The 16,802-nt window shown below is 35.8% G+C and overlaps 3 protein-coding genes across 3 annotated transcripts; 2 read left to right on the plus strand and 1 right to left on the minus strand.

Moving 5' to 3' along the window:
• The first annotated feature begins 680 nt into the window (after positions 1–680).
• Positions 681–5,360, plus strand: LOC116021855 (secretory carrier-associated membrane protein 4). Its single transcript, XM_031262349.1, has 12 exons — positions 681–847; positions 1,762–1,875; positions 1,981–2,043; positions 2,347–2,380; positions 2,470–2,592; positions 3,459–3,521; positions 3,632–3,725; positions 3,843–3,888; positions 3,996–4,063; positions 4,447–4,495; positions 4,655–4,720; positions 5,101–5,360. The coding sequence occupies exons 1-12, from the start codon at positions 785–787 to the stop codon at positions 5,131–5,133; spliced, it is 816 nt and encodes a 271-aa protein (XP_031118209.1). The 5' UTR covers positions 681–784; the 3' UTR covers positions 5,134–5,360.
• A 3,488-nt stretch (positions 5,361–8,848) lies between these two features.
• On the plus strand, positions 8,849–12,350 carry LOC116022297 (phosphoribulokinase, chloroplastic). The gene is made up of 5 exons (XM_031262934.1): positions 8,849–9,517; positions 11,112–11,196; positions 11,340–11,424; positions 11,528–11,772; positions 11,880–12,350. Exons 1-5 carry the CDS (start codon positions 8,973–8,975, stop codon positions 12,126–12,128), a joined length of 1,209 nt encoding a protein of 402 aa, XP_031118794.1. The 5' UTR covers positions 8,849–8,972; the 3' UTR covers positions 12,129–12,350.
• A 60-nt stretch (positions 12,351–12,410) lies between these two features.
• Positions 12,411–16,152, minus strand: LOC116022295 (4-coumarate--CoA ligase-like 6). The gene is made up of 6 exons (XM_031262932.1): positions 14,980–16,152; positions 14,030–14,219; positions 13,532–13,677; positions 13,028–13,095; positions 12,773–12,875; positions 12,411–12,685 (listed from the first exon to the last, which is right to left on the minus strand). The coding sequence occupies exons 1-6, from the start codon at positions 16,108–16,110 to the stop codon at positions 12,569–12,571; spliced, it is 1,755 nt and encodes a 584-aa protein (XP_031118792.1). The 5' UTR covers positions 16,111–16,152; the 3' UTR covers positions 12,411–12,568.
• Positions 16,153–16,802: the final 650 nt, after the last annotated feature.

A 16,802-nucleotide genomic window follows, 5' to 3' on the forward strand; every position in this document is an offset into this window, starting at 1 on the left:
TTAGGTATTATGGATGTATAAATGGCACGTATAATACATCATATTTATCTATAACATAACATGTGTACACATTATATTAAAAAACCTCACAAAATATAAAAGTGACAAATAAATCGGGTTGTCTATGTCACAACATAGCTCAATCCATCATGGTCTAGCCAGACATGACATATTTTGATACAAAGTTAGATTATTTAAGCGAAACTCGTTATTTGTTAATTATGAATAAAGATTCATATTGCAACTTGAATCGATATATATTTATTTTCATTTTAATTAGCAGTACACTAAAAAATAGATTTTATCAAAATATAATATACTTATTAAAAATGAATTCATTGTATACTAAAATGAACATATATTAAAGTCCACCGTACATTGAATTCGGGAATCCACCATTCACGATATAATTTGTCACAACCTGTATATGGAGTTATGCTACCGAGCGTTGAATTATGAGTCTAGTAAACCCAACTCAACATACACTAAAAAAAAATAAAAATTCCATATTAGTTTACTATTAATTAGTAATGTCTATTAATCTATCACTAATTAATTCACTATTACTCTACTATTATGAATTCAATGGGTTCTAATTTATAGAGTAAAGTTGTAAAAAAAATTATACTCTATAAAGCAAGTTGTGAAAAGCAGGAAGCAAAATACTTTCCTTGCGGCGTGGTGTAAGTACAGGAGTGTTTGTGTTTGTCTAACTGGACCACTACTTCTGACTTCTTAAGTTCTTATTCATTTCGCGAAATTGTTCGGAGAAATCGGGACGACCATGAATCGGCGGAACGACCCCAATCCTTTTGAAGAAGAAGAGCAAGAAGTCAATCCATTTTCGGTAACCGCCTTTTTGTTTTTCCTGCAATTTCTGTTTTTTTTTTTCTTCCTACATTTGCTTAGATCTGCTGCACTTCATTCAATTCTTTCTGGATGGGTTGTGGACTTGTGGGATCTGGATCTGGGAAGTTGAAATAGAGAACAGTGTTGTTTGATCTCTTGAGCTATTTCTGGAATATCTTTGCTCCTTTTTCCTTTCTTCCCATCCCACCCCAGTTCGTGTCGAATTACAACCTTTGAGTTGCCAAATTTAAGCCTAACTGCCCAAGTTTTAGTAATTTATGCGAAATGTGTGTGAATTCGGAGTGCCAAGTTTACTGTAGATTAATTTTCTTATTCTTATTATTATTAGTATTATTTTTCTATAAGATGGTTTATCCTTGGATGAACTATGAGCCTTTACGGCTTTACCTGCCCCGCATTGCACAACCTCTATTTTTATAATTTTGTGGAAATTGAAAATGCCAATTTGAATTTAAAATTTAAAGGAAGGTACTGCATGTTCACTTGCCAAGTTAATTAGTTGGTAATGCCCCATTTATAGCGTCCAACTGAAACTGGAGTTCTGTCATACATTTGAAAGAACATGGGTTTATGGCCGGAAGTGGTGTGGTCCAATATTCTTTTTTTGGGCAAAAAATTTTACAACAGAAAATAGTGGAGTTTATTGCCAATTTGATTGCTTAATGAAGTTGGACCCACGAATGCGAAATATACAGGATTGTTTACATTGTCCCCTCTTACATATATGGTATGCATATTTTTAAACATTAAAAGGCAATTAAAGTACAATGTTCTTCACTGTAGATAAGTTTATTTCTGGTAGCATCTCGTAATGTGGTATCTAGAATGTTCTTTGCTTTCTTGTTTCTTGTGCCCTGGTTGCTGCATTCAAATTGTATATTTTATTTGCAGAATGGCAGTGCTGCTCCCGGATCAAAATCACGCATTCCTCAAATGGTAGCTAATACTCTTGGTTTTGGCCAAAAGCATGATGCTACTGTTGATATACCATTGGATTCAATGAATGTAATTTAACACTTACCAATCATTTAGTTTTATTTATTTACTTTATCTTATTTATATGAACACATCTAAAATTCTGACTCTGATGTCTTTGTATTTGTGCTTTAGGATCCAAAGAAAAAAGAGAAGGAACTGGCGAATTGGGAAGCTGATTTGAAAAGGAGGGAAAGGGTCTGTTCTGAGTTGTATTCATGTTATCTCTTGGATAGGGATTTTCAATACTTTTATTGTTAATATCAGATCTGTTATGTGTTCTGTTCATTAAGTGTGAATAACATGCTTTGCAAGAAGTAAAATGCTTTTGGGAGACTATAATTTCAGCTTTTAGTATTCCACATTCTTATATTGTGTAGTAATGTGACCTTTTAAAAAAACTAAAAAATAAAAATTAATGCAGTACTATAAGGTTTAATATGTACTTGAGATGTAGGCATTTGTAACTTTTCATGTGATGAGAAACTTCTACTTTTGCAGGACATCAAACGCAGAGAAGATGCTGTTACTAGTGGTAAGCTGCAAGATATTTAACCGTGTTGGTTTATTTATTTATCTTTGGCACTACATGGATTGACATTTTATTTTATTTCTTCATTATAGCTGGTGTGCCTGTCAATGATAAGAACTGGCCCCCCTTTTTCCCAATTATACACCATGATATAGCCAATGAAATACCAGCTCATTCTCAGAGGATGCAGTATTTGGCATTTGCTAGTTGGTTGGGTATGCACCTTCTCCTTCTGGTTTTGATTTTTTTAAGGTTTTATTTTCTGAATTTCAGTTGTAAATGAGAAAAAACTGAATAAGGATGGAGTTCAGGTTTGAGAAATTAGGCACTTTTGGTTTTGGATATTGGGCCCATGGCTGTTGATGGGCTTTTGTGGGTTCTGAAATTGGGCTGTGTTTCTTCAGAATATTGTAATGGGCCTAATGGCTTGTTCTTGTACTTGGGTTGCAACCCCCCTTGATGCTTTCTAAAATTTTTTACTTGTAAAAATGGACAAACTTATTCCGTAAAAATTAGTTGATATCCTGACTCCTGAGTCATATTATTATGCTTTCGGAGTACCTATTAGGTCTACTACAGACAAAACTGTATTAAAATCTATTCTTCAAAAAGAATATCCAGTAGAGGTTCCAATGTGAGTCATTGATAGTTCATGACTCATTTCAACAGCAGGTGGGAAACACTGTAGCATTGCTTTCAGAGTTTTACTGAACCTTTTTGATATTGTAATGCAATTCACTTCCTTTACCCATGCCCTAGTGCATTTTTAAGCATACCATTTTAATTGATGTGCCCAGGACTATTCAAATTATTTTCAGGGGATAACTACTATAACCAGAAGCACTTTGCTATTCCCAAAGTATGATTGATCAAGATGACAAATTTTGTGCCTTAACTCTTCTGCAAATTATAATGTTCCATTGAAGTATACTGTATACATTTGCCATGATTAGCTTATGCTACTGACCTTTTAGTGGTGGACCTTTTATTGCCATTAAGGAGACCTGGGTATCTGAAGTCCTATAGACACTTTTTCTCAATGCATGGATGCCAATTTGACACTCAAACAATATCTATGCAGGCATTGTTCTTTGCCTTACATTCAATATCATTGCGGTGATCGTTTGTTGGATAAAGGGTGGAGGTGAGTTCTCTTCTACCTACTTGTTTATGGTATCTGTTCTTCCTGAGGGGTGTTTCCCAGATAAAACATGGGTTGAATTTCATTCTGATTTGTGATGTTTGATTGTGTAGGTGTCAAAATCTTTTTCCTCGCTGTAATATATGCCTTACTTGGATGCCCCTTATCCTATGTTTTGTGGTATAGGCCCCTCTATAATGCAATGAGGTATCTAATACTTTTATGGCATCACAATCAAGTCAAACACTCCCCTCCCCATATCCCTGATAGGGCTTTCCGACTGTTGTAAAAATAACAGCTGATTCTACGTGGCCTACTTTGCAGGACTGACAGTGCACTCAAATTTGGTTGGTTTTTTCTGTTCTACATGGTATGCTGTGTTGCCAAGCAATCGACACTTGTATTTATATATTTAGTACATTTTCAATTATATGTTATAGCTGTCACTAAATTTATTTATATATTATTCTTATGCAGCTTCATATTGGATTTTGCATATTTGCTGCCATTGCTCCTCCCATTGTCTTTCATGGAAAATCACTAACGTGAGTCTTGCCTTTGTTTCTGCTCTCTGTATTAAATAAGGTAGTTTTAAGATAGAGTATGTTATAGTTCTCTGAGAGCTGTGGCACACTTTTTGGAACAATGTTTTCAAGTATTCGGACTAGTTGTCTCTTCTCCCTTTATGTTACCTAAATACCTCGAGCAGTTCTAGTGCTTGGAACTAATATAACCTTTTCAAATACTGTTTCATGAGTGATGGAACCCCTTGGTTGCCAGCCTTCAACATAGACAGGCATCACTGTGGGGCTTGTGGGCTATTAGATATGAGCACTAATACACTTCAAAATTGTAGTCAATTATAATTTGTCTTTAGCAAGTATAGCTCCTGTAATCTAACAATTTACATTATCTTTACTGATCCCAGGGGCATCCTTGCTGCAATTGATGTATTCTCTGATCATGTTCTTGTTGGGGTGAGTTAAGAATTAGTCGATCTGCATTACCTTTTTTTTTTTTTTTTTTTAATACGGCGGAGTACTTGCATCCTTCATGCATGATGTGCTACATGAATATATATATAAATATATTTTTGTTTAGCCGAAATCTCAAATGGCCATTTTGCTTACTTACAGATCTTCTATTTGGTTGGGTTCGGCTTGTTCTGTTTAGAATCATTGCTAAGTTTGTCGGTGCTGCAGGTCAGTGACTATTGAATTGATATTTTCCAGTCTCTGTATAACATCATTAGTTTGTGAGATACAGTTGTGTTAACTATTATCTGCTTCACTCTGATGCTCATAAAACATAGTATGTATTTGTTGACAATATCATTTAATGCCCTTCCCGTTAACTCCATAAATGAAACATTAAACAATAAGAAGAATGTTCATACAAGCTTGCCTGGCCTCCAGATATTCTGAACCAATGAATTATTTGTTTCTGCTAATGTGAAAACCCGAGGGTAACACAATAGTTCAGGTCCTTCTGTCCTTCACTAAAGAAGGTCTTTTAACACGATTACAGTATCATTTTTCTCCTCCGGCTCGTCTAAACATTACATTGGTACTTCATTTTGCAGAGAGTTTACATGCACTTCCGAGGGAATAAGTGATATTAAAACTGTCGTTCCAATGATCATCCAGAGGAAACATTTTTCCATGCTGCCCGATTATAGAGTTGTTTGTCAGCCGCCTTGGGTTAGGTTGAGGTGAAAATGACTGGATTCTTATATTGATTTTTAACTTTTGTAATGTTTATTAGTGGTAGGCTTTATATGTGCTTCCTTTGTTGACCAACATATTTCATAAGCACCAATATTTTCTCTTGTTTCTTGTGCAATTCTTTTACTACATAAATGCCATCACAAAATGTTAACACTTTTAATTCCAAACGTGTTTTTCAAAAAAAAATAAAAAATAAAAATTCCAAACGTGTCCAGTCGATAAAAGTTTTTTCAAGTTAGTAATACTAAATAACCTTTGATATAAGGTCAAGGGATGGTATCTATTGGGAGGAGGTATAATATTTTTAGAGGTCATTACTCATTATTAACTATATATTTATATTTATTTATAAGTAGGAGTGTTACCGAAATTTGGATATCTAAACTAGTTCAAAAGAATTAAAATAGGGAAAATTGTTTTTGGTTCCTTAATTGTTTAAGGTTTTGGTAGGGGTGTGTATCAGTGGACCCGCCCAATCTGTCAAATGCGCTTCAATTCAATGTGCATTCACCAAAAGTAAATGTGATGTAGATCCATTTAGTAGAAATCTATCATACATTTAAATTGTTCCACTAATTTGCTTCAATGTGCATTCACCAAAAGTAAATGTGATGTAGATCCACTTAGTAGAAATCTATCATACATTTGAACTGTTCCGCTAATTTGCTACCAAAATGACATTATACATTTATACACACACACCAATGACACCATACGTTTCAAAACCCGAAAACCGTAACTTGGGAAAATTTTGCCCCAATTATTTGACCATCCAAAAAATTTGAGGTGGATGACGTGTTAGGTCGCATTTTAAAGACAAAATTTGACCTGGAAACTAATGAAGTCAAAATTGGGTTATTATTATTGTTTGGTGTTTAATGATTTGGTGAGCTTCCAATTATTTTTCGCCTCCGGTTTGAGCACATAATATAATGTTGAGATATATAATGTGGCAACTGGGAATGCAACCAACGTAACCGACACTCACTCTTCTTTCTCGCTCTTAGTAATTAATTAAATAGGAATATGTTGTCTTAGGTATCAAGTTTTTTTATTTTTTATTTTTTATTTTTTATTTTTGAATTGTAATAGAGTTAGTAGTATTAAAAAAAAAAGAAGTCTGAGGTATCAAGTTAACAAGCTCAATTTTGGTACCTCATTCAATTCTCTCTTTAAAACTATGCCCACTTGACACAAGAAAGTGCCACTCATAGTTCTATGGTCATTTCTTAAATTACTTTGTCATATACTCATATATACACATTTTTTTTTGGTGTGCAGAAAGGACCGAGAAGTCCCAAGAATTAGTCGATCATCCTTGTAGTCACGTTTCTAGTGTCTTTTTCAAGGATGTTCATAATGCCGTCCGAGGGGAGGGGGGGGGGGGTGAGTCAGGATTGTTATCCCCCAATTGCTGCTTTGCCCAAGTTAGCCAGAAAGTTCGCACACTGGTTGCCTTCCCAAAGGATATAGGTGATATCACAGACTTGGAAACGTTTCATGACGGCCTTGCAGTTGGTGATGAGGGTTTCTGTTTCCGGGCGAGACTCATTCTCCCCTTTAATGGTGTTAACTATTGTTTCTGAGTCCGTCTCCACAACAAGCAGATCCAATCCCCTATTTTTGGCAATATTGAGGCTCTCATATATACATATATTAGTATTACAAGATGCAATGCTCGAATCCTACCAAGGACCCAAAAGGGGTAAGAATTTGATCTTGTTGTGAATATTAGTATACAAATATTTGGAGACATGTAGACCAGTTAAGGGAAATTATGAGATTTACCTCTTCCACTAGTTTTTAAGGTAAAAGTTGTGACTTGAAAAACTCTTAAGTTTTGAGTTAAAACATATATATTAGCACTAAAACATAATCTCCTGTCATTAATTGCCTATTACTTTCATTTTTTTTTCTTCTATAAATTCAGTTATTAAAATTTTAAAATGAATATTATTTTCATACACACAAGTGTTTAATAAATAATACATAAGATATTTATATGGGAATTTATTATATCCTATCAGTTATAGTAGCAATGCTGATTAAAACATGATCACATTTGTGTAACATTGAAATAATTCTCAATAGTACCTAAATGTATATGACACAATTAGAAACCATTATTTCAAATAATATCATGTACAACTGCATAGTGAACTTAGTACAATTTGAAATTGTTTCAAATAATACTAGATATATATAATATGGTATTATTTGAAGTCAATCAAGATTGAATCCCATAGAATCATGGATTTTGCTTGCTACTATTTGAAGTTAACCATTTCACATTTTTAATAATATCAAGTACAATCTATAATCATTGGATGACTATAAACAAAATATATTATTTGCAAACATATATTTCTTTATATTGTCTATAGACTATAATATGAAGAATCACTATCACCCCTATACTATAATATAGTTTTAAGAGAAGACCGTTCTTACTTGATTTTAAGTATTTTAATCTTTTATTCTTACTAAAATGCAAACATAATTATATTGCTAATCCCAAGGCTGATATAGTCCTTGATGTTTAATTTTATTATGACATTAGATGGTAAAAAATTTTGATAAAATTTTTAATCTTTATAGCTTTATCTATAATTGGTACTCATCATCATCTAGAGAATATAATTCATTGATAAAAAGATCACTCTAAGATGATCATATTGTTGGCTCTCAATCTTTTTGGCTTGCTCCTATAAAACCAAGGTTGAAAACAATTTAAAAAAAAAAAAGTCAGTAGTTCACAATTATTTGAAGAATTTCTTAGAGTAAATTTTTAAAATTCTAAGTATTGCCAAGGACAATTGTATTGAAAAGTCATTCTCCTATTTGAAGCTATATCAATTAATTTACTATTTGTTTTGTTTTTAAAATTTATTTAGAAAACATTTTATGCTCATTTGTTTTTAATATGTTACTACTATCCTTCATGGCTTCATCTATTAATTATAGTTATAATTATGCTACACTTTTCATTGTCTTGAAATAAAAGGTAGTAAAGTACAAAAGCAATCTCTAAAATTCCACAATATATATATAAGGTCCATATTCCCTCCATTCCTCATCTTCTAAAGACCATCATCCTGCTGCCACGTGGAAAATAATATCCAAAACTACAAGAATGTCCACCAGGCTTTCCATTTTCATATTTATCACAAACTCCATACCCTCACTCAATACAGTGTTCACAGAATAATTCTTTCAAAGTTGATCAGAAAATTGACTTAATAATCGCAATATTTCAAGGTCCACTTGTTGTCTATTGACTTTTTTAGTTTAAATTAATTAACTATGACAACTTAAGCTGATTTACTTCCTTAATCTAGTTAAGATCACATACAAAACGGATTTCACTTAATATGCACATTCAAGTAGTGGTTGCGGGTTTTCTATAAACGAAAGAATAATATTTTTTTTCTTTAATTTATGGTGAGTATGACCACCACATACATTTACAATAATGTCCTTGTCCACCTCCATTCCACCCAAGCAGAATTGTCCAAAACCAGGGGTATGGCAGTGACCAGAAAAACAGCAAACAGTGGCTCTCATCACATTTCTATCCAAACAAACTCTTGCCATCTGATTTCTCTTAACCTCAGCCATAAACCACTCTAATCTTAGCTCATATTCATGTCAGCTTAAGCCAGCTTATATCCACATACCCCTCCCATCCGCCATTCCTCTCACCTCCCAACATTTCTCGAGGAGAAAAATGGCAGTTTGCACAGTGTACACAGTTCAATCCCTCCACTCAACATGCTCAATCTCCTCGCCCACAAAAACCCACTTTGGGTTTCACCAAAGACGGGTTTTTGTGTACAAGAAGAGCGCTAGGAAGGCGGGGATTTCGTGCGCCGCCGCCGCCGCCGGCGACGGCAAGACGGTGGTGATAGGCCTGGCGGCGGATTCCGGGTGCGGGAAGAGCACGTTCATGCGGCGGCTGACCAGCGTGTTCGGCGGCGCGGCTGAGCCGCCGAAGGGCGGGAACCCGGACTCGAACACGCTCATTAGCGACATGACTACTGTGATTTGCTTGGATGATTATCATTCGCTTGATAGGACGGGGAGGAAGGAGAAAGGAGTGACGGCTCTTGACCCCAGAGCTAACGATTTTGATCTCATGTATGAACAGGTTAAAGCTTTGAAGGAAGGTAAAGCCGTTGAGAAGCCTATTTATAATCACGTTACTGGGCTTCTTGATCCTCCGGAGCTTACTAAGCCCCCCAAGATTCTTGTCATTGAAGGATTGCACCCCATGTAAGTTTCCGTAATCACTATCTGAAACTGTGCTCTAAATGCTATCTGTACTTAGGCAGAAATCCGTAAAAACCAAGCCTAACACTAAGTGACTGGTACGTGATTTTTGGGTGGGCTGATAAAAGGTCAAGTTTAGCACTTAAAAAATGTATGTTGATATAAAGAAATAAAGTTGTGGATTCAGTACTAGTTATAATTTTCAGTGAGTGATGACATAGATATACATGCACATGATTAAGTGTTTTTAGATATCAGCTTACTTACGCATACACATGCAAGGACTGATGGTTTGGTAAATGGATCATTGAAGAGAAATGTGTGTGTTTTTTAATCGTTAATTTTAAGGATACAATTGATAAGAGATATGGGGATATCTATGATCTATCCTTCAATCTTAATTGTATGGTTGAGGAATTAAGATTGCCCAGTGTCATCGATCTTCTTCTGGGCCCATTCCTGTCTCTATCAACTATATCTTCCCTTTTTCGTTCTTTTATTTTTGGGTTTTATTTTAATTAATTATTCCTTTTTCGCTAAATTGATGGTCAAATTAATAAGGAAAAATTGTATTTTCTTCTCTGGTTATACCTGTGTTACATACTTATTTTTTAAGCAGATGTGGATCTATAAATTGTTGAAATAAATTTATATAATCTCTATTAATACGGTATTCATAAATACTTTTTATTTTAATTAGATCAACTCTAAATATTTTTAGAATAATTTGAATACGATGACACACATTTGAAACTTCTAAATTACATTGACTAGATAGTTTATAAAAAGTAAATTTTCTTTAAAAATATTTTTCATAATCGAATTAAAAACATATTTCGTATCAATTAATTAATCACTTTATATAATTTTTATCACATGTAACATATACATTATGAATTTCAAAATTGATACACAATTATAATTATAATTAAATCTCAAAAATCACAATTTTAATTTTAATTTTAATGAGATGATAAAATTACAATATAAACATATATTTAATGTGTGTAAGGAAATATAAAATTAAAATGTGATGAGTTGTACGATTGTATATTATATAATCTTTTATAAGTTCAAAATCATATTCAGGACCAAATATTTATAATTATATTTATTACATTATTATAATAAAATATGTAAATAATATAATTTATTATCATTATTATTGTTAGGGACAGATTGGTCTGTATATTCATAATTACTTACCATTCCAAACCCAACCAAATAATGTAATCCATATTCTCAGTAATTTCTTTTCCATCAACCATGAAATTCATTTCCCACCAACAATATAATTCATATTCCAGTAATTTCTTTTCTACCAACAATGTAATCCATATTCCCAATCTCTAAGTTATGTGCATGGCCATCTTTTAACACTTAAATATGTGCAAACTGGCGATTTTAGTTCTTGAGGGCTAAAATCATATAACGACTTCACGCATATTAAAGATGGTATAACTAAGTCAGTGTAATTGAAAGGATAAAAAATGAAACCTTCTCATATAATAAATTGAAATGTGCAATAGATTAGTAAAGTAAAAGTGTGGCAACTAGGGAGTGACAAATTGACAATTTTATGAATGGATATATATAGGTATGATGCTCGTGTTAGAGAGCTCTTGGACTTCAGTATCTACTTGGATATCAGCAATGAAGTTAAGTTTGCATGGAAAATCCAGGTATATATACATACGTACATACTTTGTTCAATATATATAATCGATCATATATCCAGCTCTTTCTTTCTTGAAAACAACTAACAACAATTACTATGGTTTCCCACGACCCTTTTGGATCTGAATTACGTTTCTTGAATCTGCAGAGAGATATGGCTGAGAGAGGGCACAGCCTTGAGAGCATCAAAGCCAGCATAGAGGCCAGAAAGCCAGATTTTGATGCCTACATTGGTGTGTATAGTATATGCATTTTCTTTTCTCTATTGTAACCTGGTCTTTCTGGATTGAGTTATAATGCACGTGGGTCAAACTAACACCGGGATGCCTTGTGCAGACCCGCAGAAACAATATGCAGATGCGGTTATAGAGGTGCTCCCGACGCAGTTGATTCCAGATGACAATGAGGGCAAGGTGTTGAGAGTGAGGTTGATAATGAAAGAAGGGGTGAAGCATTTCAGCCCTGTTTACCTCTTTGATGAAGGCTCTACTATCTCATGGATCCCTTGTGGGAGAAAGCTGACCTGTTCTTACCCCGGGATCAAGTTCTCCTATGGACCTGACACATACTTCGGCAATGAGGTATGCTCAATTCGCTTGGCTCTGATACCAAATTGACTCTGATACCAGATTGAAAGCATAAGGCCTGGCCTAATTGTCTGTTACCTTAAAACACACAAATGAAACAGGTGTCTGTGTTGGAGATGGATGGGCAATTTGACAGACTAGATGAGCTGATCTATGTTGAGAGCCATTTGAGCAGCCTGTCCACCAAATTCTATGGTGAAGTGACACAGCAAATGCTGAAGCACGCCGACTTCCCGGGGAGCAACAATGGAACAGGCTTCTTCCAGACCATTGTTGGGTTGAAGATCAGGGATCTGTATGAGCAGATCATTGCCACCAAGGCTGCAGCTCCAGTGGAAGCCAAGGCCTAAAAAATTCGCCGAAATTCATTGCTCTTTCCCTTCTCACTTCTCTGTGGTTTTCATTTAGATTTCTCTTTCTCATCTTTCTTCATGTAATTCCACTTGAGAGAGATCAGAGTTAGGTGATATGATCCCCCATAAATGAGAAACAGTCCATGTGTATTTACTTCCAGCTGCCTCTCATAGATAAGCAAAAGAGAAATGAATGGAAAACAAAAAATGGTGAACCCATCATATATCTTCACTGGAAAATGCTATAAATTAGGAGAATTAATTAAGCAGATAAATATATAGCACTAGGAAACCCACATCTTTATTCAGCATTATATTTCATATGATCTGATACATATAAACAGATATACCCATGCTAGATTATGACATAATTAAGATAATCTCAGAACTGGAAACAATGTAACCATGCATAATCAGGCTAGCTAGTTCAGTCCCCTCTATATTTTGGAAGTTATCAGGAGGGTCCTAAGCTCCTTTCTCAGAATCTTTCCTTGAGCAGACTTTGGTATTGACTTTGTAAAGTAGACTCTCCTAACTTTCTTGTATGGTGCAACCTGCAAATGCAATCACAGAAAGTGTAAAGATCCTTTAATGGAGATTCAGATCAAAGAAATTAATTGAAGGAATGAAGAAAGAGTGACCTGTTTGGCTACAAAATCAATCACAGCTGCCTGGGATAGTCCACTCCCTTCTGTCTTGACCACAAAAGCCACAGGAATCTCTCCAACTTCTTCATTGCTGGCTCTGCACAATGCAACATATATATAAATAAGGCCAATTTGCTTGTTTTCTTGATCTTGTGAACTAAAACTTCCGTTTATATTTTGGTGTTACGTTGTTGAATTGTAAAAAGAAAAGAAATTGGCAAGTCAAACAAGGGATATGATTGAGCATACGAGGTAACTGCGGCGTCTGTAATATGTGGGTGAGACATCAAGACTGATTCTAAATCAGCAGGAGCAATCTGCAAATTAAGGAGAAAGGTTATTCTTAACAACACAATTGTCTAAGACCTTGCCATCTAGCGGGATAGGAATAAAATTCATTATAAAAGATATCTCGAGACTAATTCGTTTGTACATAATTATCCCATCATTACCTATTTTCATCATTCCCTATTTACTTACTTAGATATTATTTATATTATCTCAATTGGAACACGAAATGATATTGAATAAACTCGATAAGTTATTAGTTCAATCACTACATGATGATGTGCACTGAATAAATTTCACATTGTAATAACTGGCAAATCATATAAGAAAATTTGCCAAGTATGTAGCCTGTAAGTTATAACTCAATGACACCTTTGTGACTCTTCCAATTGAGAGATTACAAGTTCGAACCCGAATGGGGTAAAGAAATACGGCGTCCAGTATTTGTACGTATATATATGGTACCTGGAAACCTTTGTATTTTATCATCTCTTTTAACCTGTCATGCACGTACAGATACCCATCTTCATCAAAATACACAATGTCTCCGGTATGGAACCACCCATCTTCATCTACAGCATTCTTGGAAGCCTCACCATTATTCAAGTACCCTGCAAATATATATATGTGTGGAATATTAGAAATAAGGTTGGTCTAAAGGCAGTCTAGTCTTAAGCTAAGGAGGGAAAAAATACCCACGCTAAGGAAGATCTCAAGTTGGTGAAGTTGTTAGCCAAACGTAATATACTCCGTATTATTCTAACACATAAGGACTAATTTGCTTTTATGACAATGGTTATACTATGATACAATATTTATTATATTTTCACAATATCAGCCTAATTTTTGCAAGAGTTCCTAATTGTATTATTAGATGTGGGACTGAGTCTTAATGCCTTATTAAGACTGACAGACAATGAATGAAAAGAGTGGCTGTGAATGAATAGTTGGGGATGGGAGTACCTTTCATGATACCAGGACCGCGCAGCCATAGCTCCCCCATGGAGTTGGGAGGCAAGGATGAACCAGTGGTCCAATCTACCACTCTGGCTTCCATGTTAGGAGCCAGAAGTCCCACAGAAGTATGGTTACGAAGCTTTGCAGTGTTGAAACCTCGTGTTCCAACTGCACTCGACTCTGTCATGCCATAACCCTGCACGGATCCACAACTCTTTATCATCACTTCAAAGGTTTTAAATTGTATCGGACTAACCCAATCAAATTCTTCCGATTGGTAAGTTAAGTTTGCAATCACAAAATTACAAGTTGACTTTAAGCTGGAGCATAAATCTATTGGTTTTCTTGTTAGGATCAAATGCTTACCACTACATTAAAAGTTATAGTTGGATTCCTTATACGTATTGCCACACATTTTCAAGATTTTGGGTGTGACGTGGCCTTTATCAGTCTACACCCAACAATTCACTAGATACCTGGTGTCAAACTTGGTCTTTATCGGTCTCCGCTCGACAATTTTCCCTTCTAGGACTAGCCACTGTGACTTAACTTTGATACCACTAGTTAAATTGTTTCGGAGTAACCCAATCAAATTGGTCATACTCTTAAGTTAAGTTGCAATCACAAAATTACAAGTTGACTCCAAGCTAAAGCAGAAATCTATTGATTTTCTTATTAGGATCAAATGTTTACCACTACATTAAAAGTTGCTCGATTTCTTATATTGCCATACATTTTCATGACTCTGGGTGTTGGACTTGGCCTTTATAAGCCTACACCCAATAATCCATCAGACACTGGGTGCTAAATTTAACCTTTTATTGACCCCGCTCAATAATTCTCCCTCTTGACACCAGTCACCCTAACTTAATTTGACACTACTAAAATCAAACACTTACCACTAATCAAAAAATTGTAATTCCGCCAAGATATCTTACAACTTTATTTTCTTTTACCTGAATGAAATCAATGTGGGGGAATGTGTGAACAAAGTCTTGAATGGAAGCAATGCTGACCGGAGCTGCTCCACAAGAAACCTGTTTCAGACTCTTCAGACTGCAATTAGCTGCACCCACAGTAGCCTTTCCTCTTCTTGTCAAAGCAACCAACAATGGCGGCGCCATGGGAAAATGGGTGACTCCATATCTATCTATGGCTCTCACCACATCCTCAATATCATATTTCCTCATCACCACAACCGTCGAACCCAACGACAACAACCCCATCACGAAAAGCGACAGCCCGTACACGTGAAACATCGGCACAACATCCAAGTACACGTTCCCCGTCGCCGCATACTCGTACTGCGAAGCCTCAAACCTCACGAAAAGCTCCACCATAGCTATGAAGTTGGCGTGAGTGAGCACCACGGCCTTGCAGCCCCCCGTCGTGCCAGAGGAGAACAGTATGGCCGCCGTGTCTTGCTGCCGGATTCTTGGGTTTGGAGCCAATTTTGGGTCACAAGAGATCAGCTTGAGAAAATCAGAACCGGAATTGTTGCCCGTAGAATCAAGATTTGAAATTTCCGGCAACCCGATAACCGGAATACCCAATGCAGAACCTAGATTTTGAACTCGATCAGGAGTGGCAAACGCCAGGCGTATATTATAGTGATCAAAAGCTAACAAATGCTTTTTTATCTCTGCCAAAGTGCTGAGAGGATTCATGGTGGCCGCTACTGCGCCGACGCTTAAAAGACCCAAGAAAATGACAGGGAAATAAACAGAATTGGGCAGCAAAATCAGGGCCACGTCCCCTTGGGAAACGCCCATTCCGTGGAGACCGGCGGCCATGGAGTTGACCAGAGAGAGCAGCTCCCGGTAGGAAATTGAGAACCCAGATTTGGAATCCACCAGAGCAGAAACACCGCCATGGTTGTGTGAGAAAATGAAGGAAACGACGTCGAGAAATGGGTGGGACGGGAGTTCTACAGAAGGGTGTAAACTTCTGTATATTCCTGTCTCTGCAGAGTACCAATATGGGCTGCTGTTACTTTCTGAATTAAACGTTTTCAAGATGTTTTTGTGAATATTGATGGGCTCTGGAGCATGGGATTCAACATGGGTTTTCGCGAAAGTTGCCGCCATTGTTTTTTTTGTTGGTTGTTGGCAATGCGGTGACTGATCAAGTTTAACGTTCCCAGGCCAGTTTAATAAAAACGAAAGACCGCCTTAACTCCTGTGTGTATATGTAATATAATATCATTACATATGAAATCTAAATCTAAATACTTATAAATACTATAATACAATTGGATCGGAAGGGTTTTATATTTTAGGTTCAAAAGCAGAAATTCTTGGACTTCGCGCTTTGATCTAGAGAAATTATAGATAGGATAAGTTATCAGTTACTCCAGGTTGTGGTTGTCAGGTTTCGATCACGAGTCTTTGTATGTAATTTTTTTTATCAGAAAACTAACTTAGTTACAGTGAAGACGTACTCTATTATATTATAATATGAGTAACTTTGATTTACAACAACTACCAGAAAAATGTGTTATATGTAAAACCTATTGATCGATATATTATGAACGGAGCAAGCCAACTTAGGAGAGCAGAGCGAGGGGTCGCTAGAGGGTTCGAGGCCTAAGGTTGAGCCCCGTGCTTGACCCGGGCCAAGTCGTTTGACATCTCGGCCATGGGCCTCGACCCAAGGCCTCTGCTAGAGCCTAGAGTCCTCGGCTAGAGGCCTCTGTTAGAATAAATATACATGGTGTTTTTTTTTTTTTTTTCAAGTTGTAGCAGAAGCAGTGGGAGGTATTTTCAAAAAAAAAAAAAAA

Source organism: Ipomoea triloba, chromosome 6 (genome assembly GCF_003576645.1).
Source record: "Ipomoea triloba cultivar NCNSP0323 chromosome 6, ASM357664v1".
In the NCBI taxonomy this organism is placed as follows: domain Eukaryota; kingdom Viridiplantae; phylum Streptophyta; class Magnoliopsida; order Solanales; family Convolvulaceae; genus Ipomoea; species Ipomoea triloba.